Raw genomic sequence first — 27,696 nt, forward strand, 5'->3', positions numbered from 1 at the left:
CCAGCATTTCCACCATCTCTCTCCCTGGCCCAGATTGCAAAAGACCATGAACCACTGGGAAAAGCTTCACTGGACAACAGTGAGAAGATGCAATGCCAATGGAAAAGAACTCCCTTTTTGCCTCCATCATCTCCACAAATTTAGATCCATAATGAGCTCTAACCTGGGTTCAGTCAGGTTTGGCACAAGTTTTCTTCCACCTGCATTCTAGCCATCTTCCCTCTTACTTCATTGTCCTCAGCTCAGGTGGGGAGCTACCCAGGATCTGCTCAGAGGGAGAGGATGCTTGGGAGCAATCATGTGAACTATCGTTGGCTTTTCTACATGAGGCTGTTAATCCTCTGCATCAACTTTCAATTTCTTCACAAAACTGAGATCCAAGCACTACACTAAGAGTGTTTCCTTTACTGCTGTTACATTACATAAACTCTAGGTGGCATTGTGGTATAGTGGAATAGTGCAAATACAGAACAGGAAATCACCCTTTCTTTTGCCATCAGAAATAATACCCCATTTTCCCTGCTCTAACAAAGCTCGCAGAAAGTGCTATTTGCAAACAAAAGCTAAACTGGACGGTCACATAGTTGTCTAAAAACCCCATAAACACCTGTAAGTAAGGAATGATGAGCACACAACAAAGGCCTCATGTAGAAAACCTCCTAGTCATTTCTGCATTCCACAGTCACTAAGGCTTCAACAGGCACACCAGCCATACCAGCAAGAAAACCCCCAAAGCTCTCTGGAATCCATCCAAATCCATATAAAGTTGTTTGGAAGGATCACTACAGAGATATCATATCCATGCAGGTCATTATTCACCCTATTCATCTTTGTGTTGCTTCTCAAGGCGTTCCCAAAGAGCTCTCAGTATATTTCCTGGTATTTTCTGGTGTTTGTCTCGCAATGCTTCGATTGCAATTTTTGTCTGTTAGGAGGAAAGGGAAAAAGAAAACCATAGATTTAGAATCAAAGGTATACTTCAGGCCTTGCCATAAAAGAGGACATAAGTTTAACAAGGCATTTAAACTTCCCATTTTCCCATCATTACAATTTAGCATTCTCCTCCAACTTTCACCTATGTTGGAGAAATCATGCCACTATCGGCTGTTGTGTACTGGCAGAAGGTGACAATCATTTCCTTTCTCTCTGTCTTCACTCAACATCAGCTCCAGATGCTCTTGGATGAGATGGATTATCTGGATCCATATGAGTCTTGGTTCAAGTGGGGTTTTGACACAGAAACAGCTTTGATCACCCTGTATGATGACCTCTGTCAGGTGAGAGACAGGGGAAGTGTGACCCTGTTGGTTCTCCTTGATTTCTCAGGGTCTTTCAGCATCATCTACCATGATATTGTTCTGGGATGACTGTCTGACCTGGGAGGGCGGAGTACTTGAATTGGTTTCATCCCTACTTCGAAGGTCACCTAAAGTGGTGCTTGAAGGATATTGCTTGATTCTGTGGCTTCTCTAGTATGGGGTTCCACAGGGGTCGGTTTTGTCCACCATACTATTTAACATCTACATGAAATGGCTGAGTGGGTCACCCAGAGTTCTGGATTGCATTGCCATCAGTATGCTGATGATACACAGCTGCATTTCTCCTTTTCGTCTTCATCAGTTGAGGCTGTACATGTTTGAGATCAGTGAGGGGGCAACTCAGGCTCTGGGGCCAAATCCAGCACTCAGTCCTGAATGGGAATATTTTATAGCTGTATAGTGGGAGGAATGGTGTGGGGAAAGAGGTTGGTTGATGACAGGATACTTGGTCCCAGAATAGTTACACAGGTGTGGCACCCCTGTCTTGCCTATTACCAGTGATATTACCTCTTCTATAAGGCCTTTTCCACAGAGGGCAACACCTTCCCCCACACACAGTAAGAATGCCACCACAACCTTTACCTCAGGTCCAATACTTTACTCTGTCCTCAAGCTGTCAGGAGACTCAAATTGGCTTTTTAATTTTTTTAAAATTACTACTACTACTTCTCGTTGGTTAAATCAGTATGTTTGCAATTTTGCTCTGTGTATGTATTCAATATGTGGGAGGGGCCAAGCTGAGCATTGCGGTTACACGTCAGTCAAAAGGGAAGGCAAAAGTTTTTATTTTTTGTTTCTGTTTTTGTTAATGTTTTGTTTTGTTTTGTTTGGGGCTGTTAGGGTTTTTTTTGGCACTTCTTTAGGGTATGTGGACACAAACTGGATTATTTGAGTTTTATTTTTATTTTGTTTTTTATTTTCAACTTTTGTTCATATTTTGGAATAATTTTATTTTTTTTCTCAGTTTCTACGTAACAAGAACTATCTTGATGATGTCGGAAATGCTTAGTCCTACATGTAAATTAAGGATTTAATTAACATTAATTGGTATATAATTTATATACCAATTATGGTATATAAATTTAGTCATTGTAAATTTAGAAAGATGTGTTTGGGCTGAGGGGCAAACAATTTGCTTTTGTTTTTTCCATGTTTAATGTGACTTCATGGAATGTCAAGGGGCTGTGAAATATAAAGAAACAGAAAAGAGTTCTTACCAAGTTAAAAGAGCTTAGTGTTGACATGGCTTTCTTACAAGGAACTCATTTGATGGCTGCAGATCGGCAGATGTTGCAAAAGGACTGGGTTGGAGAGGCCTATGTCACAGACACTTCAACACGGTGCAAAGGGGTTGCGATTTTAATTCATACGCGACTTTCTATCTCAGTTCAACAGGTGATTTTTGATAATGAGGGGAGTTTTTTGATTTTGACAGGAAGGTATATGGGCAAATTAATTGTTATGATCAATGTATATGGGCCGAATATTGATTCTCCGGCTATGTTTCATGATTGTTTTACTAAACTGGTTGATATTACCTATGATTATTTGATTGTGGGTGGGGACTTTAACGAGGTCTTAGATCCTTTGTTAGATAGGAGCACACCTTCTCCCAAGACTCAGTCTGTGGAGAGACTGGCACGTCAGGCTTATATGATGGAATATGGTTCAATGATGCTTGGAGAATTTTACATCCTGTTGATAGAGAGTATACTTTTATTTCACCAGTTCACCATAATTGCTTTAGACTATTAGGTTGTTGATAATTCTCCCAGCAATCTTAATTCCAACCTGTGATTCATCCAACCCGGCGTTTCTCACGATGTACTCTGCATATAAGTTAAATAAGCAGGGTGACAATATGCAGCCTTGTCGTACTCCTTTCCCAATTTTGAACCACTCGGTTGTTCCATACATCCCTACTGGAGCCTCTCTCTAAATGGATGGCATTAGGTTCTTGGCATATTAAGGTAGACAGAGCTCCTCCCACAATTTTGGCAGTTAGGAAAGTTTGGTGCATAATGTCACGTCAATTACAGTTTGATCCATTTTCCCATGCTAAATTGACTTTATGGGGAAATCCAGATTTAAGAATTGGCAAGAAAATGTTTTTATGGTGGACCTGGACAGATAAATGATCCTTACTCTAGATCAAGTAGTGGGGGCTGATGATGAGTTTTTGGTATTTTCAACTTTACTTGCAGTTGAAACATTTGTTGGTATCTACTAGATTTGGTCCTGCTGCTTTTACTGCCTTGGAATATCCTTCTCTACTGGAAATGCTTATTGAAGCTGATCAGATATATCAACCTACAATTCATATTTATAAACATTTATTATCAATGAATAAATATGATACAATTGGTTTACAGCAGGAATGGAACAGGAAATTGGAACGTTCTATTTTGCTTAATCAATGGACTGCTGTTTTGGCGTCTGTATCAGGCATTTCAAAGGATCTTCGGTTATGCCTTATTCAGCAAAAACTTTTGTTTGGAGTCTATTGGATGCCACAATGTCTTTTTAGTAAAGGCTTGTCAAATTTGGCTAATTGTTGGAGGTTAATGCTTCTTTTATTCATATATTTTGGAAATGCCCAATGGCCGCCTCCTTTTGGGAGGAAGTTATTGTACAAATAGTTATTGCAGAATTCTCCAACATCCCTACCTATAACATAGTGGACTGAAGACTTAACAACACTAGCAACATTTGAAAGAGTGGTCTGTAGGCATAATTTGCAGATGGACTTATATGTGGATATTTGGTCTGCTTTGTGGACTGTGGGAATGCTGTGGACATAATATACCTTGACTTCAGCAAAGCTTTCGACAAAGTGCCCCATGATATCCTGATGAGCAAACTAGCTCAAAGTGGGCTAGATGAAACAACTCTCAGGTGGATCCACAGTTGGCTACAGAATCGGACTCAAAGAGTGCTTATCAATGGGACCTTCTCAAATCGGGGAGAGGTAATGAGCGGGATACCTCAGGGCTCAGTCCTGGGCCCAGTGCTCTTCAACATTTTTATTAATGACTTGGAGGAGGAGGTGCAGGGAATGCTTATTAAATTTGCAGATGACACAAAATTGGATGGGACAGCTAATACCCTGGAAGACAGAAACAAAATTCAAAACCATCTTGATAGGCTCCAGCGCTGGTCTGAAAACAACAGAATGAAATTTAATAGGGATAAATGCCAAGTTCTGCACCTAGGAAAAAGAAACCAAATTTAACAGTTTGGTTAACAGTTACAAAATGTGCGATACTTGGCTCAACAATACTACAGGTCAGAAGGATCTTGGAATTGTTGTAGATCACAAGCTGAATATGAGCCAACAATTTGATGTGGCTGCAAAAAAGGCAAATGCTATTTTGGGTTGCATTAATAGAAGTAGTTAATAGAGTTTTGCCAAGAGAACACGCTGATCATAGCAAACACTCTTTTCCAACAGCACAAGAGGGACTCTACACATGGACATCACCAGATGGTCAATATCGAAATCAGATTGATTATGTACTTTGCAGCCAAAGATGGAGAAGCTCTATACTGTCAGTAAAAACAAGACCTGGAGCTGACTGTGGCTCAGATTATGAGCTTCTTATTGCAAAATTTTGGCTTAAATTGAAGAACGTAGAGAAAACCACTAAACCATTCAGGTATGACCCCAATCATATCCCTTATGAATATACAGTGGAGGTGAGGAATAGATTTCAGGGATTAGACCTGATAGACAGAGTGCCTGAGCAACTAGGGACGGAGGTAGCAACGAAATCCATCCCCAAGAAAAAGAAATGCAAGAAAGCAAAGTGGCTGTCTGATGAGGCTTTACAAGTAGCTGAAGAAAGAAGGGAAGCGAAAAGCAAGGGAGAAAGGGGAAGATATATCCAGCTGAATGCAGAGTTCCAGAGAATAGCAAGGAGAGACAAGAAGGCCTTCTTAAATGAACAATGCAAAGAAATCGAGAAAAACAATAGAATGGGAAAGACTAGAGATCTCTTCAAGAAAATTGGAGATCTCAAGGGAACGTTTTGTGCAAAGACAGGCATGATAAAGGACAAAGAAGGCAAGGACCTAACAGAAGCAGATGAGATTAAGAAGAGGTGGCAAGAATACACAGAAGAACTATACAGGAACGATCCTAATGTCCCTGATAGTCATGATAGTGCGGTCACTGAACTTGAGCTGGACATCCTAGAGAGTGAAGTCAAGTGAGCCTTAGGAAGCATTATCAACAATAAAGCTAGCGGAGATGACAGTATTCCAGCTGAGCTATTTAAAATCCTAAAAGATCATGCTGTTAAAGTGCTGCACTCAATATGCCAACAAATCTGGAACACTCAACAGTGGCCACGAGACTGGAAAAGGTCAGTTTACATTCCAATTCCAAAGAAGGGCAATGCCAAAGAGTGTTCAAACTACCGTACAATTGCGCTCATTTCGCATGCCAACAAGGTTATGCTCAAAATCCTACAAGCTAGGCTTCAGCAGTATGTGAACCGAGAACTACCGGAAGTACAAGCTGGGTTTCGAAGAGGCAGGGGAACTAGAGATCAAATTGCCAACATACGCTGGATCATGGAGAAAGCAAGAGAATTCCAGAAAAACATCTATTTCTGCTTCATTGACTACGCTAAAGCCTTTGATTGTGTGGATCACAACAAACTGTGGCAAATTCTTAAAGTGATGGGAGTACCAGGCTACCTTACCTGTCTCCTGAGAAACCTGTACGAGGGTCAAGAAGCAACAGTAAGAACCGGACTTGGAACAACCGATTGGTTCAAAATTGGGAAAGGAGCACGACAAGGTTGTATATTGTCACCTTGCTTATTTAATTTATATGCAGAGTACATCATGAGAATCGCCGGGTTGGATGAATCACAGGTCGGAATTAAGGTTGCTGGGAGAATTATCAACAACCTCTGATATGCAGATGATACCACCCTAAAGGCAGAAAGCAAAGAGGATCTAAAGGGCCTCTTGTTGAGGGTGAAAGTGGAGAGTGCAAAAGCTGGTCTGAAACTCAGCATTAAAAAAATTAAGATCATGGCATCTGGCCCCATCACTTCCTGGCATCTAGAAGGGGAAGAAATGGAAGCAGTGACAGATTTTATTTTCTTGGGCTCCAGGATCACCGCAGACTGTGACTGTAGCCATCACATTAAAAGACGCTTGCTCCTTGGGAGGAAAGCTATGGCAAACCTAGACAGCATAGTAAGAAGCAGAGACATCACCTTGCCAACAAAGGTCTGTATAATCAAAGCTATAGTTTTCCCAGTAGCAACGTATGGCTGTGAGAGCTGGACTATAAGGAAGGCTGAGCGCCGAAGAATTGATGCTTTCGAACTGTGGTGCTGGAGAAGACTCCTATGAGTCCCCTGGACTGCAAGGAGGTCAAATCAGTCCATCCTAAAGGAAATCAACCCTGAGTGCTCATTTGAAGGACAGATAGTGAAGCTGAAGCTCAAATATTTTGGCCACCTCATGCGAAGAGAGAAGTCACTGGAAAAGACCCTGATGCTGGGAAAGATTGAAGGCAACAGGAGAAGGGGACGGCAGAGGATGAGATGGCTAGATAGCATCACGGATGCAATGAATATGGACTTGAGCACACTCCGGGAGAGAGCGCAGGACAGGAAGGCCTGGCGTGCTATGGTCCATGGGGTCACAAAGAGTCAGCCACGCCTTAATGACTGAACAACAAGCTTCCAAATCCCATGAATTACTAGTTCCCCTCTACTCAGCACCGTTTAGGTCTCATATGGAGTACTGTGTCCAGTTCTGGGCACCGCACTTTAAGAAAGATGCAGACAAACTGGAGAGAGTTCAGAGGAGGGCAACGAAGATGATCAGGGGACTGGAAACAAAGCCCTCTGAGGAGAAACTGAAAGAACTGGGCATGTTTAGCCTCAAGAAGAGAAGACTGAGGGGAGATATGATAGCGCTCTTCAAGTACTTGAAAGGTCGTCACAGAGAGGAAGGCCAGGATCTCTTCTTGATCATCCCAGAGTGCAGGACACAGAATAATGGGCTCAAGTTACAGGAAGCCAGATTCTGGCTGAACATCAGGAGAAACGTCCTGACTGTTAGAGCAACACAACAATGGAACCAATTACCTAGGGAGGTGGTGGGCTCCCCCACACTGGAGGCATTCAAGATGAAGCTGGACAGCCACTTGTCAGGGATGCTTTAATTTGGATTCCTGCATTAAGCAAGGGGTTGGACTTGATGGTCTTCTAGGCCCCTTCCAACCCTACTATTCTATGGCCAGAAGCCCTCCTTTTGTTTCATCCCACTTCTCAATGCTTCTTCTTTATGTCGACGGGATCAGCCAATTCTTTGAGAACAGTTGAGTGACACACTCATTTTCAGAAAGGGATGCCTGTGGTGGAGCAATGAGTCTGAGCCTGCTTTCCTAAGAGGAAGCTGGAGGAAGTGGACTGTGTACAAGATGCTAGAAACATCCGTACATGGTACAGAGCTTAGCTTTGATGCAGCACCGCCATCAGAGACAAACTTCCAGAAACACCCCAAACCTTTTTCTCCCAACATGCAACCCCCTTCCCTGTCTGTCTGTCTGTCTGTCTGTCTCTCTCTCTCTCTCTCTCTTTCAACCTCCCAGTCAGCTTTAGAGCTCCTAGGAATCAAAGGAATCCCACCCTTGCAACTTCCCAAAATCACAGCCAGCCGCTTTCAAACCTGAACTCACCATGCATGTCTGCAGCCTGGTTTTCCATGCTTAACAGCCTTCGATTCAGACACAGAAAGGATTTTTTGAGCTATTTCCCCCATATTTCAGACTCTATGCATCAACAGTTGTCTTATGCTCTATGCTTTACTTGGTTAATATAACTAGGGATGTTCATGTCATATGAACTGATTGAATCCATGTTCGAATTCATACAAGTGACTTACTATGATTATTGCAACAGTCTAATTCCTTGTGATTAATCATTTTGACACTTTGAGTGCGACTTAACTTCCTTGCTTTGAAATAGATCTGCATATGTGTGTGCTCACCGGGGACATGTCTGCCTAAATGTGGAGTGACCAATGTTAAAAGTTTCTCAGGCTGCAATCCTATGGGAATGGCTGTAAGCCTCCAAATTTGCAGGCTTATGGCCATCCAGTCTTCACCCCCATACTCCTCCCCACTCTGCATTTCAACTAGAGGGGCTTTTTTGGCCATCTAGTTGAGGCGTTGGGAGGGGAGAGAAGGAGACTGTGTAGGCCGGAGGATTCCTTGTAAGCCGGCCTCCCCGGTCCCCTCCCCCAGGAATGCCCCTTTTCCCTCCTCTCCGAGGTTGCTTCTGCAACCTCAAAGAGGCAGCCAGCATAGTTCACTCTGTACCAGCTGCAAGGGAGAGGGCAAAGATGTGGGGAGCTTGGACTCCTGGGAATCCGAAATGTGCTATGGCACCCAAGATGCTATCTAAGGCCCATAGGATTGCTGACTTAAATGTGTGTGTGTATGAATGTGTGGATGGGCATATACATGGTCAGAGAGGACACTCATTAACACCCCTCAATATACAGTTCAATATTCTGTATACCCTGCAAGCTCACAGCTGTTTGTCCAGCCATTGAGGGTGGGTGGGAAGAGGTTCAAATGTATGTATCTTCTTATTTACAAACTTACATACTTCTGTGTACCCAGGGAGTCCTATGCGAGTGTAGAAACTACTATCTTATTTTTGGGTGATTCTAACCTGATAGGCACTAGAGAATTTGAATTCATTTTTAGTATGATATGATAAATGATTAAATATGATAATGATAAATGATTAAAATGATTTCATATGATAAGTGATTAAAATGTTGGTGATTATTAACCCCAACTCTCATATAATCCCCTCCTCATGGTTTCCCTGAATCTTAGAGCACTTACTTTTTCAGCTAGTTCTTCAGCAGTTATATCTGGGTCATATGGAATTGGTTGTCCAATATGTGTCCGAAATTTGACTGGTAAGAATCCATATGTCGGAAAGATTATAACCCCAGTTTTTTCATTAAGCCATCTCATTAGACCTGTATATGAAATTAAGATAAACTTGGCATAACTTATTGACAGACTACAGAGAGTCTTCTTAAAATTAGCTGGGGCTTTGCTCACACATGTAGCATCTGTTATGAAAAATTTGAGAAAATTCGTATGAGTCGTCACATATATCGTGGCTACAACCTAGAAGCTCTGTGTATAGAAAGCATGAACACTGATGCATTCACCGGTATTTCCCTTCAGAGAAATGTATGGAAAGCCTCTGAGAACATGTAAAGTTTTGCATCACATCCATTGCCATGCTCCATATTAAAAAAAAGTAGGAGAAACCCCATATGTACCACTCTTTAATCAGCTTTCAGAATAGATATGAAAGCCTACCAAATTTCTATGTGCATAAACTAGATTTAATAATGTCACAGAGTATGAATGCAACATATATTGTTAAGAACTCATTGTATTCCATAGGAGTGCTATTCCTAATTATCTGTGTACCTAACTGTAAGTGATTAGTAATAGATGCAAGTAATTCTCTCAGTGTGGGGTAAGATAACTGTGAGTAATGGAATGTATTCTTGAAAATAAGGGACAACGTTCTTGGAAATGGAGCAAGGTTGCCACAAGTGGCTTAGTTAAGCACTGAAACCAGAAAGCTGCTTAGAGAGCAATTCTATGGCCACTAGACAGTGCTTAGAAGGCCATAGGATTTCTTGGTACCCAGGAACCGAGGTTGGAGCCAGTGCTCTGACTGCAGTTGCCAGGAACTGTGCTCCCCACCCCCTCCCCAGCCCCCTCATAGGCGGCGCCTTTCTTGCTGTTCTCCGTGCTCAGAAACAGAGCATGGAGTGGGTGAATAGGAAGCGTTCCTAGGGGTGGGAAGGGGAGGAGACTGAGGAAGCCGCTTACCTGGCTTCCTATGCACCATGCAACCTCACACCTTCCTCTTCCAATGCACCCTGCCTAGACAGCCAAAATTGGCCATCTAACCACAAAAGCAGGGCAAGCAGAGAGGGAAAGAGAGGATCCCCCCTGTGCTCTACCTGTCCTGCATAGGATAGTCAGCTACCTCTGACTTCAGAGGAGGCAAACTATCCCAGTAGGATTGTGCCTGTAGCTTAGTGGAGATACCTTCATCTACATGTGTGAAGATTTTAGGCCTACAGAGGGAAAGAAAAAAAAAGTCAGGCTTAGAGGCTTGGAGTTTTTTGTTGGACGGGTGTATCCCTGAGAGGAGTAGTTTCATTTCCCCAGTTCAGTTCCATTTCTTCAGGTTTGAAACAGTACTTCTGGTTTTAAGGGAAGAAGGTATGTAAAGAGAGCGAGACCGCCAGTAAGAGCAGAATCAGAAGACCAGAGCAGGAAGAAGGAGCAGGAAGAAGCAGCCTGGAGAAGTCTAAGGACAACAACTTTTATTTTCCCTTAATGCCTTTTGTATCACTCAGCTGTATTGCATAAATACCTTTAGTTGTGATGTGCTTGCTTTAATTTACCAGTAAACCGTTGTGGTTAACACCAGGTGTCTCAGCTGCCAATCACCCCATGTCTACAGCCTAAACCCAATGCTACTGGGAAGGAGAAGTTTAAAAGAAGGTGAGACTCTTAAGGAGGCAAGAGATACTTAAGGAATTGCTCAGGGGATCCAGGTCAGAAGGGGAACCCTGGCATATGGTGGTAGTGGTGGGATTCTAACAAAGGTTAATTTGGCACTTAAAAATATTTTGGGTTATACCAATACAACTGACAACGGCAGTGTATTTTATTTTCGGGTCTGCAGGTTAGGGAACAGATAGGCTAGTGAGATGAGCCAGTATCTGTCTATGAACAAAACTGTTCTGATTGAGCAATGCAAAAAGGGCAATTTGCAATGGGAAGAAGAAACAGTGGGAGAGCTTAAAGTAATGCTGATTACACATGCAGCAACTAGAGTATGGAGGCCCCATGCTGAGCTCTAAGCAAACGAATAGGAGCTCAAAGAAATGGAACTGCAGGTGTTAGCTAAGCAGAAGGAGGAGGAAAACAAGCTGTAGTGGGAATGGATCCAGCTGCAGGCTGAGCAACTGGAAGCCCAAGAAGAAAAACACAGACATAAGGAAAATCTGCAAGAGGAGCAATGCAGACGTCAGGAGGACCAATGCAGACATGAAGAAAAGATGGCATAGCTGAGACAGGAGCAGCCAACCGGGGTCATCCCCAAGGGCTTCACCCAGGAGGCCACCCCAAGGAGAAGACCCTCAGCTGTTCCTGACCACCTTTGAACAGGCAGTGCAGAGGTGGGGACTACAGGAGAGTGAATATGTGACGTTTGTGCCTAATTTAATAAAAGGGGAGCTGGCAGAGATCTATAATAGCATGCAGCAGTGTAGTGGCTAATTCAGAAGTGTAGGGTCCCTTCGTGACAGCCACAGCCACGCTCCCTTCTAAGATTTACAACCTTGTAAGATATACCGCCTTCAACGGGGATCCAAAGACAGTGCAGCTGAGAGTAAGGCGGCGGTATTTCAATTGGATGTCTGAGAAAAAATGCAGGGGTGTTAATCTTATTCACTCACTCACGCACTCACTCACTCACCCACAAACATTTTAGGTTTTCAAAATATGGAAGCTTCACCCTCTCAACTCAGCCCTCATGGACAGATCCCTTCTCATTTAAGCAGCCCCCTTGCACACTCCCTTAGCGCCCCAACATTACCCACTAGCCTTCCCTAAGCTCCTTCATTATATCTCTCCCATCCCGCAACAGAAACGTCCACACACCCAGCTGGATTGAAACACACACACACACACCTTCTTTCTCCTCTCCCCCCAACTGATTTTTTTTCTGTTTCCCTTCCCTCCACCAGGGTTTGTTTGCCCAGGTACATGCCAACCTTGTACCAAGAAGTGAAGCTGACAGAGCAGATTGTATTTGGCAATTCTGCTTACTGTAGAATTAATGTTCAAGAATTAACAGTGCAATCCAATGGGTGGTTATTTCAAAATAAATTTACAGAGATCTTGGGAAGGCAGCTGCAGCCCAATGCACACTTACCTGGGAGAAAGCCCAATTGAACATAGTGGGACTGACGTCTGAGTAAACATGCATAGGATTGTGATAAATCCTAAAAACTGGCACAAACCAGCCACCTGTCCTGCCCCATAAGTAAATAACGGTGGCAGCACCCCCCCATCTACTGCTGCTGCCATGGTCAGCAGCAGCCCTGTTGCTGGTGACGAGGGCAGCACCGGGCACGCAGGCATGGAGTAGGGATGGGCGGAGAAGCCAAGAGCTGAGGAGGAGAAGGGGGGCAGAGAGGAGGCCACACAGCTCCTTCAGGCTCCCTCTCTCGCTTGCTCCCTTTGTCTGGCCAGCTCTGCGTAGAAGACCAGAGGCAGCTGCCTGCACTCCCTCCGCTCCCTCCTCCTTCCCTAGCAGACTGCAACCCGGCTGGGGGCTGGCTTCAAAAAAAGTGCTGGAGCAAAGCCTCAGCATGACCTGCCACCACTACACAGCTGATAGCATGCCAGAGGGTGGGGCTGTTAAAAGAAACGGTGTATAAAAAGAATATATAAGCTCAGTATAAAGAAACGGTGTTTAAAAAGTTTAGGGTGGGTCCTGAGACTTTATTTAAAAAGTTCAGAATGTTAGCCCTTGAGCCTGGTAACGCTATGGTAGAATTTGGAGCAAAACTAAAAATCTACTGAATTGGGTAGAGGAAGTGAAAGCTGATACAAGGGGGAAAGTGCTAGAATTAATGGCTCTGGATCAGTTTTATTTTCAGTTACCCAGGAAAATAAAGCTGAAGGTTAAGGATAAAGATCCTGATTACAAAAGCCAAGCTGCTGAAATGCTGACAAATTGATTGAAAGCTGGGAAGGTTTGGGCCCAAGGTTGGAGTCTGAAAAGGAAAGGGGGGAAAGGGAGAAACCCTAGTCAAGAAGGAATTTTAAAAAACCTCCAAATGGTTCTTCTTACCCCAAGGATAGAGCCTGCTATTCATGGCCCAGACAGGCCATATCAGGAGCAATTGCCCCAGGTTACAAACCCTTTTACCTGCTAAACTGGGTGTTGCCAAACAGGAACAAAACAAGCCCCAAAGGTGTAGCAAATGTGAAACAGTCCTATCATTTTGGGTTTGTGATCTCTTAATGTGAAGAGGTTACTAAACAGCTTAAAGAACCTGTTATGTTACGGATAAAACTATTATTGCTGGGCTAGACTCAGGAGCAAATTGTTCTTTAATCCAAGCTGATTTGGTGTCACCTGAAGATCTAGTGTCAGATACATGGAAGATACATGGAAGTTCAATTCAGGGAGTAAAGGGCCCATCTTTTGAAGTCCCAGTGGCAAGGTTATCAATAGAATGGAGGGGATGGTGAGGGTTGCATGCACAGGGTTTGTGTGATGGAACCTTAGGCCTAGTTTGTTGCTATCATTGTAGGAAAAGTTGTAATGGATCCAGATGCTCAAATATGTGTGGTGACTCACCGTGAAAAGCAAAGGGGTGGAGGACGCTCCAGGGGAGGGCCAGGGAATTTATTTATTTATTACATTTATATCCCACCTTTTTTCCTCCTTAAGGAACTCAAGGCGGTGTACGTAATCCTCCTCCTCCATTTTATCCTCACAACAACCACCCTGTGAGGTGGGTTGGGCTGAGAGTCTGTCACTGGCCCAAAGTCACCCAGCGAGCTTCCATGGCTGAGTGGGGACTAGATCTCCCGACTCACAGTCCAACACTCTAGCCACTACACCACACTGGCTCCAATTATTCTGGAGAAAAGAAAAGAACCAGAAATATGACCTTTATTGATCCCTGAGGGATTAAACCAAACCCCAGAACCTCCCCAGGAAGAGGCAAGAGTAGGCAGACTCTTACCCAGTCAAGTAACTGAGGCAAGTGGTACTGCAGAGCAGAAGGTTCTAGAGACCCTGATTTCTGTCTTAGGAGGAATGGAGGAGTTCAAGCAGGAAGTGCTCAGTGATCCAAATCTGGAACCTTTACAAAGAATTGCTCTCCCTCAAGATGTGCCCATTTCTGAGGAGAAAGTTATTTGGAACAAAGAGTTACTGTATAGACTCTGGTTGCCAAAAACCAAAGAGCTAAACTGGGAGCCCCTAAAGCAACTGGTGGTACCTGAAAAATTCTGGCTAAACTCATTGGAACTAGCCCATGATGTGCCATGTGCAGGACATCTGGGAAAAAACAAGACTAAACAAAGGTTAGTTGCAAATTTCTCCTGGCCAGGTAGCTGAGTATTTCAGGTCTTGTGGAACCTGTAGTGTCTGAGGAAAGCAGGGCACCAAGGTAAAGATCCATTGAAACATCTGCCTCTCATAGGAGAGGCTTTTTTTTCAGAGTGGGAATGGATATAGTGGGCCCCTTCAATAAAGCCACATGCAGAAGAAAAAAATACATCCTCATGGTGATAGATTTTGCCACAAGGTACCCAGAAACAGGCACTGGCCTCTATAGATGCCCAGTCTGTAGCTGAGCCTTTGCTGGGGATTTGTTTTAGAAGAGGATTTCTCTCAGAGATTCTTGACAGATTGTGGAACAAATTTTCTCTCTGAGGTAATGGAACATCTGTGAAAGTGTTGTATGGTGAAACCCTTGAAAACTACTGCTTACCACACCCAATGCAATGGAGTGGTCGAGAGATTTAATTCCACCCTTAAGGGAATGATTAGCACTTATGTAGACACGCACCCTAATGACCGGGATGACAAACTGCAACACCTACTCTTTGCTTATAGAGAGGTTCCCCAGGAATTAAGAGGATTCTCACCCTTTGAGCTATTGTATGGCAGAAGAGTCAGAGGCCCTCTTGATCTCTTAAGAGAAAACTGGGAATGTAAACTGCTGGAAAACAAAACTTCTGTGGTGGACTATGTGCTGAATCTCAGACAAACCTTAGATACTCTCTGTAAACTGGTTCAAACAAATGTAACAATGGCCCAGGAGGTGCACTGGTATGATCCAACTGCATGCTCCAGAGTATTTGAGGGGCGGGATCAAGTAATGATCTTTCTTCCCCTGCACAAAGACAAGCTCAAAGCTGCTTGGGAATTCGCAGTTGCGTTTATTGATGACATCACCATATTTAGCCAAAGTGTGGAAGACCACTTGGCTCACTTAAGAACTGTGATAAGGGCTATAAGTGATGCTGGTCTCACAGTAAAACTGAGCAAAGGGCAATTTGGCATGCCTGAAGTAGCGTACTTAAGACACCAGGTGCGACATGGCCATATAATACCTCTATGGGACAAGGCTGAAGCTATTAAAATCTGGGACATACCCCAAACTAAGGAACAGGTTAGAACATGCTTGGGATTTGCTGGGTATTATAGGAAATTTGTACCCCACTTTGGTGAAATTGCTGGTTCTTTGTCTGATTTAACAAAGAAATGTAAACTTGATAAGATTGTGTGGACTGCCAAGTTTCAGGAAGCATTTGACAAACTCAAGGACATTTTAATTTCAAGGGCAGTTTTAAAGGTACCTGACTTTGGAAAGACATTTATTGTAGCCATGGATGCTTCGGAAACTGGCATTGGAGCTGTATCGCTACAGGAACATGACTCTGTCAAACACTCAGTAGTCTACCTGAGTTGGAAACTCTGGCCAAGAAAAAGAAACTTGTGCACCATCCAGAAAGAATGTTTGGCAGTGATGTGGGCTCTAAACAAGGTCAAACTCCCATGTTTTTGGACAGGAATTCACCTTATGGACTGATCACCATGCCTTGCAATGGATACAGACTATGCTAAATACCAACTCAAAGCTCCAGAGATGGTCCTGGAAGTTACAGGAATTCCAGATGAACATTGAGCATGTCCTGGGTAAGTAGAATTATCACAGATGGAGTTTCCTGAAAGTAAAGACTGTTTTGTTGCCTTCTATTAAGTTGATCATTTCACAATTCTTCTTGGTTAAGAACAATTGTTCCACTTTAAAAGAAGGGGGTGGGGAGATGTGAAGGTTTGAGGCCTACAGAGGCAAAGGAAAAAAGGTCAGGCTAAGAGGTCTGAAGTTTTTTGTTGGAAGGCAGTATTCCTCAGAGGGGTAGTTTCATTTCTTCAGGTTTTAAACAGTACTTTCAGTTTTCAGGGAGGAAGGTATATAAAGAGAGCCAGTAAGAGCAGAATCAGAAGACCAGAGCATGAAGGAGCAGGAAGAAGCAGACTTGAGAAGTCTAAGCACAGCTAGGGTAAAGGAACTTGAGTTTTGCAACCTTTATTTTCTCTTAATGCCTTTTGTATCACTCAGCTCTATTGTGTAAATACCTTTAGTTGTGGTTTGCTTGTTTTAATTTACCAGTAAACTGTTGTGGTTAACACCAGGTGTCTGAACTGCCAATCACACCAGGTCTACAGCTTAAACCCCATGTTAATGGGAAGGGGGAGTTTTAAAAAAGGAAAGTGGGATTCTTAGGGTGCAATCCTATGAATATTTAGACGGAAAAAAGTCCTACAACTCCCAGCATTCCCCAGCCAGCATAGCTGTAGGACTTTTTCTGTCTAAACATGCATAGGACTGTAGTCTTAAGGAGACAAGAGATCCTTAAGGAGTTGCTGATGGCATCAAGGTCATAAGGGGAACCCTGACAAGCTGGTACTGGTGTCAATGGCAAACCAGGCTACGTTGAGAGAAATAGGAATGGTGGTATGACCAGGTCTGAAACTTAGGATGAGGTCAGCAACAACATAAGGGTTGTAAAAGAAAATATTTGATCTGATTGCCCAGAGAGATCTTGGGAGAATGAGAAGCTTACCAAACATTATTATCTAAGCTCTGCAAACCATGCTTGCCAGATAGGTAACTATAAGTCCTTAATGATAACTGCTTTGTTAGTTGAGAGGAACAGAACTTTAATTTTACTAAGAAATGTGCTAGCCACAATTTCTGTTATGCTTCTGGGCAGCCTAATTGTACATTATGTAGTCATGTGTTTTGCTTGTTTCATCATTTCAAAGATTTATTTTATCTAATACCGTTTGAGCAATAAATATATATTTTGTAGTACCACTTTGTTATTTCGCTTGAAAGAAGTTTCAGGACCACAACTCATATACATTAATTCTTGAAGCCCAAACACTTGGTAAAGATTTGTAAATTTATCACTGAATGGGGTCTGTCCTTAAAGCCGTTGTATTCTCTCTTGATCTGGTGAGTCTCAGACACACCCCTTCAAGTTTGGGAAACAAGCTAGTTGGATGGGAAGAAGTTACCCATCTCAATAATATTTACAGCCTGACCTCCTGCTATTTTTTCTTGGACATTAACTCCCCCCATTCAACAAGGATTACTCCTAAGTAAGGGTGCATAGGTATACTATCTACAAAACACACTCCCAAGAAAATCTGAAGTGTAACTTACGTATCTTTCCATATGTCCTATATCCCTCTTGGAGATTTTCTGTAAATATAGGGATGATGGGCTAAAAGAGATCAAAAGAGAAATTATTGCAACTTTTTTTTGTTTTTGCTTCAGCCCACGTGGATAACTCAAAATGCTAAGTTGGAATACTTGAAGAGGAGAGACTTCATAGAATCATAGAATAGTAGGGTTGGAAAGGGCTTATAAGAGCATTGAGTCCAACCCCCTGCTCAATGCAGGAATCCAAGTCAAAGCATCCCTGACTTGATAAGATATTCTCTAGAGTCTTGTCACCAACTAAGTATATTGGAAGGTCATTTCAAGAAATGAATGGGGAATGGCAGACAAAGCTCCTATCTCCCAAGAACTTGCTACAAACTGCCTTTGCCGCAGATGTGACTTATTAGTTCTCTTTTTGCCAAATTGAACTTGGCTACTGCATATTTACACTTAATGGCCTAGTTCTGACACTCAGTTCTTGGGTTGCTAAACCAGACTTGGCCCCTGGAAACGGGACAGGACAGGACCCTCCATTCATCTCCAGTAGGAAAGCAACATGCCTCTATTACAGTTTTTCTGTCTTAACAGAGTTCCTGCAATAAGAGAAAAGATGGAAGAAAAGGTTGGAAAATATAGGGAGTTACGAGTTGAAGTCTTGATAATCTGGACACCTTGTAAAATTTCATGAATGTAGCAGGGTGATGGCAGTATAAAAGCCACTTCTGGAAGCATCCTACAAATGATACCATTGTCAGCTTTTTTCTTAGTACCAAACTAGGCAGGATGTAAATGCATCTTTGCATTTAACATGTAGGTTTGAAAAATGCAAATAGCATCAGGTGTGGGTGAACTGATAATTGTTGGGATTTCAGGAGGCATGGAGGGGAAATTTAACCCTTTCCTCCCCTCCTGTGGAGCAGAGGAAAATCCCTTCTCTGAAGCTGCCACTGAGGGATTTCCTCCCAAAGTAAATAGGAGCTGTGAGTATGTGGATGTGGGAGGAGCAGGCTTGAAAAACACTACCCTTGCCAAAATATCCTCATTAGCTATCTTCAATTTGGTCAGGCCGTGGGTTGTGCATTGTAATAGCCACAGAGTGTCACATCAGTATTTCCATACACTACTCCTCTATACATTACTCCCTGAATTCTCTGAACACCACTTCCTCAGATGTCACAATGCCATTTTCTAGTTGAAAAAATGTATTTGGGGGCCTCAAATTGGTGCTATGTTTCCTGGATTTAATATAGTAAGGATTAATCCCTGGCTACTTGAGAAGGCACTAGGTACAGTTCAGTGTTCCTTCTCATCACTAAACAGAATTCTGTGTTCTGAATGAAGTTGCTTCCTCCCTGAGTACACAAGTTAATAGTTGTTCAGTTGAAGGATGGGACCTGCACAGGAGGTGAATTAAAAGGAACACCCTGCATTTGAGAAGATCATTAACAGGGCTGTACAAAATTGTACCACCAAAACAACAACAATACCCACATACAAGGAGGATGTAAATTTAGCTAACTTTATTTAAAACCTAAAGATAAATCTAAAGAAATTGTCGTGATTCTTTTCTTTTTACTCTCTGGCCGTACAGCCTTTATCCACATTTGCCAAGGCTGATCGGTGCCTCCCAAAGATGCTGTCATCCTTAGGCAAATGCTGGGACCCCTGTGCTCAAAGAGAGAACACTGATGACACCTGCCCTGGCTCCCAAGGAAGGGCATCATGGTCACGGAAATGCATTATGATGATCATAATTTCAGCTTAAAAGAGCCCCAAGTGGCCTACTGCATATTAAAACAGATGCATGAATTCATCTCTGGAACCATGAGAAGCCCCTGCAGTTTCCAGGTCATTTTTGGGGGGGCCTCCTTGGGGTGGTTTTCTAGAGGATTCCCCCTTGTGAGAATTTGAGGAAGGCAAGAAGGGCACTTCTTGTACGATCTGCAAAAAATATGTGCAGTTTGGGAAGCGCAGCTTAGGGAGATAATGGGCAGGTTCACGCGTCATGCTAAGCCACTTTGCGGATCAGCCACGGTGGGATGACTGTTCGCAGAACAACCCACAGCATGCTCGACAGACATATTGCCAAAGCTTGTTCTCCCCCTCCTTCCACCACAATTTTCTAGCTGCCGCCAGCATATATCCCAGGTGCCTCTGCAGCTGAATCCATCTTTTCTCCTAGTTTTGGTCCCCTTCCCCTCAGATCACTGGGAAGTAAATGGAGGGGGAACTGGTGCAAATGTAAAAGCTTGGCAGTAAGCAGAGTGGAAATGGGCACAACTGCAGTAAGTGCTCTGAAATTGAGCCATGAAAGGGGAGGGAGCCAATCTCTCCCCTTTCTGGGTTTGCTGGAGACTTGGGGAAGTGTTGAATGGGAGGAGGACACTGACAAGTGTCAGATCAACACTTAAAAGTGAGAGGTTTTCATTGCCAAGTTGGAGATATTGTCCCCTCCTTTTTGGTGCACCGATTTCTCTTATCTCCCCCTTTTTTTGGTTCTCCTCAATTGTGAAGAGCCTCGTGTGGCGCAGAGTGGTAGGCGGCAGTATTGCAACCAAAACTCTCCCCACGACCTGAGTTCGATCCCAGTGGAAGCCGGGTCCCACGTAGCCGGCTCAGGGTGACTCAGCCTTCCATCCTTCTGAGGTCGGTGAAATGAGTACACAGCTTGCTGGGGGAAAGGTAGTCATGACTGGGGAAGGCAATGGCAAACCACCCCGCTACAGTCGGCCATGGAAACATCAACATAAGCGGCATCCCTCTAGGGGTCAGTAATGACCCAGTGCTTGCACAGGAGGAACCTTTCCTTTTCTAATTGTGAAATGGGTTCCTCCCTTCTCTAAGCAGTATTTTCCCCCAGACCTTGGCAACTGGGCACAAATTACCCTATATGCAGCCTCGTCTTGTCCATTTCCTCGTGTGTTACCTACTCCACTTTGACACTCCCTTTGACAGCTGCAACATTCAAGGAAATTCACAAGACAAGACTACACATATTGGACAGGTGAATCTGCACTCTTGTACACTTGCAAAAGAATGAGAAAATAATAATAAAGATATTGTCAACACAGTTGCATATTTTCAAAGGATCAAAATAATAATAAAGGTGTCGAAAAAATGATGGTCCCCCTAAAGTGCCATTTTTCATTGGTGGAGGGCAGTCACTGGCGAGGAAGGCTGGAGGTGAGATCACTTGTGAGATCGCGAGGAATGGCAGGGTTTTTTTTGCTACTCCCGCCAAGCAGCTCTCTAGCTAATCCCAGCAACCACAATACAGTTGGTCTCCTGAGTTCAGATTACAAAAAATGGGTATGAACAACCCTAAAACAAGCCATGCATTCTCAGGTTGACTTGTTTGAGGGGAAAAAAGCTACCCTGTGGAAAATGCGTTGGTTTTGCACAACATGACTTCTCCCCATGTCTGCTGCCCATGGTGGGTTGCCATATCATGCGAACCCAGTCAATGTGACAGTCACAGAGAAACCACTCACCACTTTTGCATCTATGGCTACTTGAGCAAATCCTTTACGTTTATTCCAATGAAGTTTATAATTCTTGTCTCCATAGTTAAGCTCAGGAAGTCCTCCAGGTGCGACACCCAACAGATGCCCTTTCTTCAGAATTTCCACACATTTTTCTCTAGTGGGAATGCAACAACGATTGATACGAAAAGACATCTTTATTCCTGCGAAAAATGGATTCTTGCTTAAAACAGAAAATAGAATACATGTCATATTTCCAACATGACAAAAACAAAACATTGGAGTGTTTGTACAGGACAGTCAATATATTTTTGAGTCACTTTACACATTTGGAATCGTGAGGGTGTCATGGGTGCTCTCACAGAATGGCTGCCACAGTGGGCCTAGCCAGTCATGAAACACGTGTTTCCAAGAAGTCAAAGAGGTGAGACTGAAAGAAAAGTAACTTGCCCAAGAACCCAATTACAAGGCAGAGGCATGAGATGAGCTCGAAAACACAAAACAACTCTTTTGAACCCAAAGAAAGGTGGCATTGACCTTTTGCTTTGATCACACCAACCTTTGAGTTTATGTCTTTTAAGTAAAAGAAAGAAAGAAAGAAAGAAACAAACAAACAAAAATAAAAATCAGGAGGGGTACTGATCCTGGTGGCTGTCAAGAGAAGTCTCCATGTTGGAGACACCAGGATTAGGGATTCTGCTGCTGCCCTTTGGTCTCATTGTCTGCGCTCCCAGAGATGTTCCCAGATTTGGTGTTGAGGACTCCCAGGTTTATCATCCTGGGTGACCTCAGCATCACTTCTTGGTTAGATTAAGGCTTACAGCAGTCTTTTCCCTTCACAGGGATAGCAGGCATCTTAGAATAGTTTCCCTGAGACACTGATGGAATCCCAGGGATTCCTGAGAGCCACTGGGGATTTTTCTGCTGGCATGGCTGGCCCACAAAATTGAATCCCAAGGAACACTCTCGGTATGGAGATGACACAGGTGGTTGGCACCAGTGGTCCCAAGTGCTTTCGTCCTCTGAACAGAGCCTGCCTTGGTACTTGGTTTAGTGGAGATTTGGGCCATTGAAGTGGCTGTTTGGGGAGATTGAACTGGCTATAGAGATGGCTTGAACACAGGAACAGAAAACTGTGTGAGAGTGCAAGAGCTCATTTTTGAACCTATAATGTGACAACGATAGTGGCCAAAAAGCAATACCTCACCGCTGTCACATCTGCAGTTCTTTCTAGCATAGTTCTTCTGGGTCGCCATGGCCTCCTTCAGCCAGACTGGTAGAGAAAGGTGGGGACCTCTCAATGGCCCTATGATGTATTTGCTAAGTACTTGGTAGAGAAAGTTGCTCAATCCACTCTGAATTAGATAACCCCAGTTCTGCAGATAAATGAGCTGATTCAGCACACTGTTCCTTTTTTGGTGGGATGGATTTTAGTTATTGCAGCCTGATTATGTGGATTAAAACATCGGTCTGCTTGCTGAAATGCAGATGTGGTGGTTATGAATGCATATTTTTGAGACTGATTTCATCTGCCTTGAAAGAGACTGATGTCAGGTAATTCCTTAAGAAGCCTTCCCAGGAACTCATACGTTATAACAGCCATTAGTGGTTGAAAATATCTCCTTCCTGGACAAGGCAATTGAATTGGTGGTTGCTGCCCAGCGCTAGGCACAAATGTATGAAAATGATTATTTATGAACTTTTCAATCTGGTCTTAGACCTGTTTTTGGTAGCCTTGCTGAACAACTATGCTGGAAGAAGTAGAGAGGAGAGCAACTCAGGCTGCTTATGGCTCTCTGCTGCACTCAGCTGGGTTGGTGTGGCAGCCCACTCAAAATAGTCACTGTCTCTGAATTGGCTAATAGCCTTGGTACTGCAGAGGGAGGTTGTCACTCTTCCTCACCGCCAGAGTCTCCTCATTGGCCAAGATGGATTGTCAGCTGGCTCTTGTTCATTGCAGTCCAGGTTTGAAGAGTAATATTGTCATTCTTGCTTTGGCTACCATTTTGTATCAGTATACAAGACCTAGACTACATAAACTGAACAGTATTCTGGCAGAGAGCCTTCCAACTCATTCCTTACATACTGTCCACTAGGAATGGATGAGAGGATTATTGCAGAGTTCCAGTTAATTCCTGGTCTGCTCTAGCATGCCGAGAAAAGTGCCACAGAGAGGACATCCTGCCATTTCCCAACAATCAGACCACAATCCCCCCACTCGCCTGTGCTATTCTACTTTTTCCAACACCTTCCAGTTTGGTACTAACAGATGCTTTTAAAAAATGTCTAAGTTCTTTAAGTCCCCTTTCTGGGAAGATTGGCAACATTGGATCAAAAGCCCACATTGGCTAATGGCACAGCCATAGGCTCAAACAAAATGTTCTATGAAGTTCTGTGAAGTTTACCTCCATTTATTTTTTGGCTTTGTTTAGCAGCAGCAGCATAGGGGAGGCTGCATCTGAACAGAAGAAGGGTTCGTGGATAGAAACATTTCCCATCTGTTCCTTTTCTGCTCAACATTGTCCTCCCAAAGCACTCTCTCTCTCTCTCTCTCTCTCTCTCTCTCTCTCTCTGTGTGTGTGTGTGTGTGTGTGTGAGAGAGAGAGAGAGAGAGAGAGAGAGAGAGACAGGGTCCTTATACCTTTGCCATATTGCCACCCCAGGGTAAAAAACAATGCTATTGAAAGGGAAACCAGAGAGAGAAAAGGGTTAAGCACTGTCTCCTCATCCATCCTTTCTCCACCCCCAGCTTCCAACCAGCCTGGTGAAGCTGCTGTGCTTTTTAAAAATAGAGAGGAAAGAAACATAGAATGCTGTGCAATGTACACTTTGAGCCGTAATGTACATCCAGTGTACTGAAAATTCCAAAAACGTCAAGGGGCAATTAGAAAATTCCAGATTGCAAGTTAGGATCCTAATCCAGGGAGTCCCTTTTATTAAAACAAAAATAGTTCTATTACAAAACTTACAGGATTTGTTTTTACCTGGCAGAAAAAAAAAGACACGGTGCACTACAGAATAGCACAATCTTCCTGAGACTTTATAGATTCTCCATATTAAAAAGACATAGTGTAACGGTATGACTCCATGGCAATAAACAAGCATCCCTGGTCCTTTTGGTAGATTTTCTATTCCGTAAACCTCATTACCTGTAAACGATACAAGCAATGGTTTCAGGACTGTTTCATGTACATGCAGATTGCATATTTTTCTATATCCTTAATAGAAGAAAAGAGGATGGTATAAGGAAGGCCAAACAGTTATACCTTTAATGTGAAATTCAAATATAAAGGAATCAAAAGTTAATTTCTAAAGTTACAATTAAGTTTAAAAATGAATGTGTAATGTCTAAATTTGCAATTGCTGTGCTGAAAAAACTGCAGTGGTGAAATTATTTGAAGGCTAACAAGGAATTATTGGGTAACTTGACCCAGCTTAACAATTGCTGTTGAACTGACACTATTCAGTAATGTTTGCCTTTGGACTTCCTCCCAGAGACCAAGGGGGTTTCTACATGACAATGGAAGGAGACGAAGGAGAAGCCAGTCGCGGCTTACCTGGATTTTTCAAGGAGTCAGCTTAGGTCTGCTCAGCGCTCCACAAGTGAGTGTATCACAGTTGCTTCACAAAACATACTTCTTGGTTTGGGGAAGGGGTGGTGGAGTGAACATCATCTGACTGGTAGGGGCTGCTCAACCAATAAGAGTCTCCCCACCCTCCAGGCTCTCCCTCTTTTCTCCTTTGATAAAATCCTGAGAGGTTTCCTCCCTTGTATCCACAGAAATTGCTCTCCCCCCCCACCAACAGTCATGAAAGGAACAACGTGTTCTCGCTGCCCTGCTGTGATCAATTGAAGCTTTGAAGCTTTGACATTAAGGCTCTCTAAATGCGCTATTTTGATTCATGGGAATCTCAGGAGTGCACAGTTTGGGGACAAGCCTCATTGACCACAATGGAAGTTACTCCTGAGCAGACACACACATGTTTGTGCTGAAAAAGACCAGAGGGGAAATGGATGGGAAACCAGATGCCTTTTTAACCCGATGCTGTGCAAGATCGGGATTTGCAATATGGCAAAGATATAAGGAACTCCACCGACTGACCGACCCCCCCCTCTCTCTCCCTCACACACACACACACACACACACACATGCACACACAGCACTTTATGAGGCAGCAGTTGAACACAGAGCCCCATGGAACTAGTACCAATGCTGTGCACAGCACACGACAGTCATCTGGCTGGTCACATAGACTGTACACAGTCCTTATTTGTGACTTTCCCCTCAATGTATCAACAGTGGCATGTGGCCCTTTCAGAGTTTCTAAGCTGAAAAATCTATCCAGAGACCTGGAAAAAAAATCTGATTGTTTTCCTCAATTACTTTCAATCACTGAGTTAGTCCTTTCCATGCCAACCAATTGTATGTTTTCCCTTGGCTATCTGACAGGAAGTCACATCTAAAGATAAGTCAGGAATAGGACTAGAGGAAGTAGTTAAGAGGCCTCCTTAGGTCTTTATGGAATGACAGACAGAAAATAAACTATTAGAGCTGTAGTGTGCTAGCCACAGGTAAAATTTGCTTTTCTACTCATGCTTACCATGCAGCATCTTTCCTAGAATATCCAACACAGATGCCAATATTTGCCTTGGCTTGTCCCAGTGTTCACTTGTATAATCTTCTGGTAAGTTCCAAATTAATTTACAAATGAAATAGAATACACTACCGATATAAAATATGCATCCCATTAAGGCAAAGGGATAATACAATATTATAATAATCACTGACATCATCAATGGATACACCAGATAGTTTTGATAATCTTCCAAAATATAAGTAAGCCAAGCTAGAGGTTCTTGCACTAAAGTAGAGTTGGTATTTTCTGCTGTCATCTTTGGAATAAAAGACAAACTAAATAAAATTCTGTTCATGAGCACACAATTCCTTCACTTTTTCCCCTGGAAAAAAAGGGAATACACAAGTATTAGATTTATAGTACATTCCAAACATCCCTAATCCACCAGCTGGAATGGATCTGATTTGGCAGAGCCCTCCCTCTCCCACCACCATGGTGGGAAGTTGCCTCCACCAGGCTGTGGCAGCCCCCTCCACTGGATCTTTTTCCATCCCCCAATCCAGAGCTCAGCCAGGAATCCACTCCATCTGCAAAAGTTGCTGGTGGAGTTGCCAAGAAAGAGGGTGTAGCAAAATGTGCCTGGGGTGAATAAATGTACATCTCAACCAAAACCCCTCCATTCCATGGGCACACCCACTTCAAAGATGGAAAGTTACATCAGGCCAAGTAATGGTGTAAATAAATTATCTCCTAATTTAATGGGAAATGCAGAAAAACTGCCATGAGTCTGGATCCAAGCCACAGAACATAACCCATGACACACTGTGTTTTGTGTACTCTGCTTGAACCTAAACTTTGTCTTAACTATCCTAGGCTGGTATTAAATCGGAGGACATCAGGCCAGGTCCTGCCTAATATACATGAGGGTGTAGATGAGTGTGCATGTTTGGGGTGGTATAATTTAAATTGCAGTATTTATAGCCTCCAGGGGGAAGATGAACCCTCCCCTGCCCACCCTTTCCCACTCAAAATGCTCTGAAGTTAATATCAAAGCATTAAACAAATATCATAAATATGTACACAATTATCACCAGTAGACTATTCATCACCTCAAAGAAATGAAGGAAGAAGGCATTACCCTCAAAATGCAAGAAAGGTAGAAATTGTCCTGATCCTTTCCAACCCCCACATGCATATATATCCCCATCTCTTACCTCTCTCCTATCAGAGCTATTTTGGAGGCTTTAGCTGTGAAGTCAGTTTAGCGCTGGTCTCCTCTCGTTCTGAACTTTTAAAACTGTCATCTTCCACCCTCAGCTACACCTTAATTAAAACTCAGTGGAACTAGACATTGCATAACTATTAGGCAATGGAAATGTTCATGAATTGCACCTGACTGTGTTTTTACTTGATGGGCAAGACAACCTGTTTGCCATTCTGAAGGGCTACTACTGGACAAACTGCTTGGAGGACTGAGGCCTACTACTTGCCCTTTAGCTCCTCGTCCATCCTAGCTTGTGAAATCTACCAGAGCTGGGCTGGATATCTGGACCTCTCCTTGAGGGACAGTGAGGTCCCCACAGCTTTGAAAGAAGCCCTTGTTGTGGTGAGGCCCTTGCTGAAGAAACCAAATTTAGATCCTATGGCTTCAAACAACTACCACCCTGTGTCAAATTTGCCATTCTTGCACAAGGTGCTGGAGCATGTGGTGGCCTCACAATTCCAAGCTGTTTTGGATGAAACTGATTATCTAGATCCCTTACAAACATGTTTCAGGTCTGGTTATGGGAGGGAAACAGTCTGGGATGCCTTGGTTGATGTCTTATGCCAGGAATGGATGGGGTGTGTGCAACTGTCTTAGCTCTTCTGGACCTCTCAGCAGCTTTTGATACCATCGACCATGATATCCTTCTGGTTTGTTTATCTGGACTGTGCTTTGGAGGCATAGTTTTAAACTATGGAGG

At 43.3% G+C, this 27,696-nt stretch overlaps 1 protein-coding gene across 1 annotated transcript; it reads right to left on the bottom strand.

The window, feature by feature from the left end:
• Positions 1-820: 820 nt before the first annotated feature.
• LOC146346949 (DGAT1/2-independent enzyme synthesizing storage lipids-like) lies at positions 821-26,114 on the bottom strand. Its single transcript, XM_084848067.1, has 6 exons — positions 25,757-26,114; positions 24,139-24,303; positions 21,164-21,357; positions 17,673-17,733; positions 9,205-9,344; positions 821-925 (listed from the first exon to the last, which is right to left on the bottom strand). The coding sequence occupies exons 1-6, from the start codon at positions 26,085-26,087 to the stop codon at positions 821-823; spliced, it is 996 nt and encodes a 331-aa protein (XP_084704193.1). The 5' UTR covers positions 26,088-26,114.
• Positions 26,115-27,696: the final 1,582 nt, after the last annotated feature.

This window comes from Heloderma suspectum, chromosome 4 (genome assembly GCF_057233095.1).
Source record: "Heloderma suspectum isolate Gila_16-S chromosome 4, 16-S_ref, whole genome shotgun sequence".
Lineage (NCBI taxonomy): Eukaryota > Metazoa > Chordata > Lepidosauria > Squamata > Helodermatidae > Heloderma > Heloderma suspectum.

Excerpts from the sequence above, each read along its gene's own strand:
- LOC146346949 (XM_084848067.1), bottom strand. The coding sequence starts at position 26,087 with ATGAACAGAATTTTATTTAGTTTGTCTTTTATTCCAAAGATGACAGCA. Across the intron at positions 21,358-24,138 it reads TGTCTTTTTTTTTCTGCCAG|GAATAAAGATGTCTTTTCGT; the intron begins GTAAAAACAAAT and ends CATTTTTCGCAG. Across the intron at positions 17,734-21,163 it reads TAGCCATAGATGCAAAAGTG|CCCATCATCCCTATATTTAC; the intron begins GTGAGTGGTTTC and ends GATCTCTTTTAG.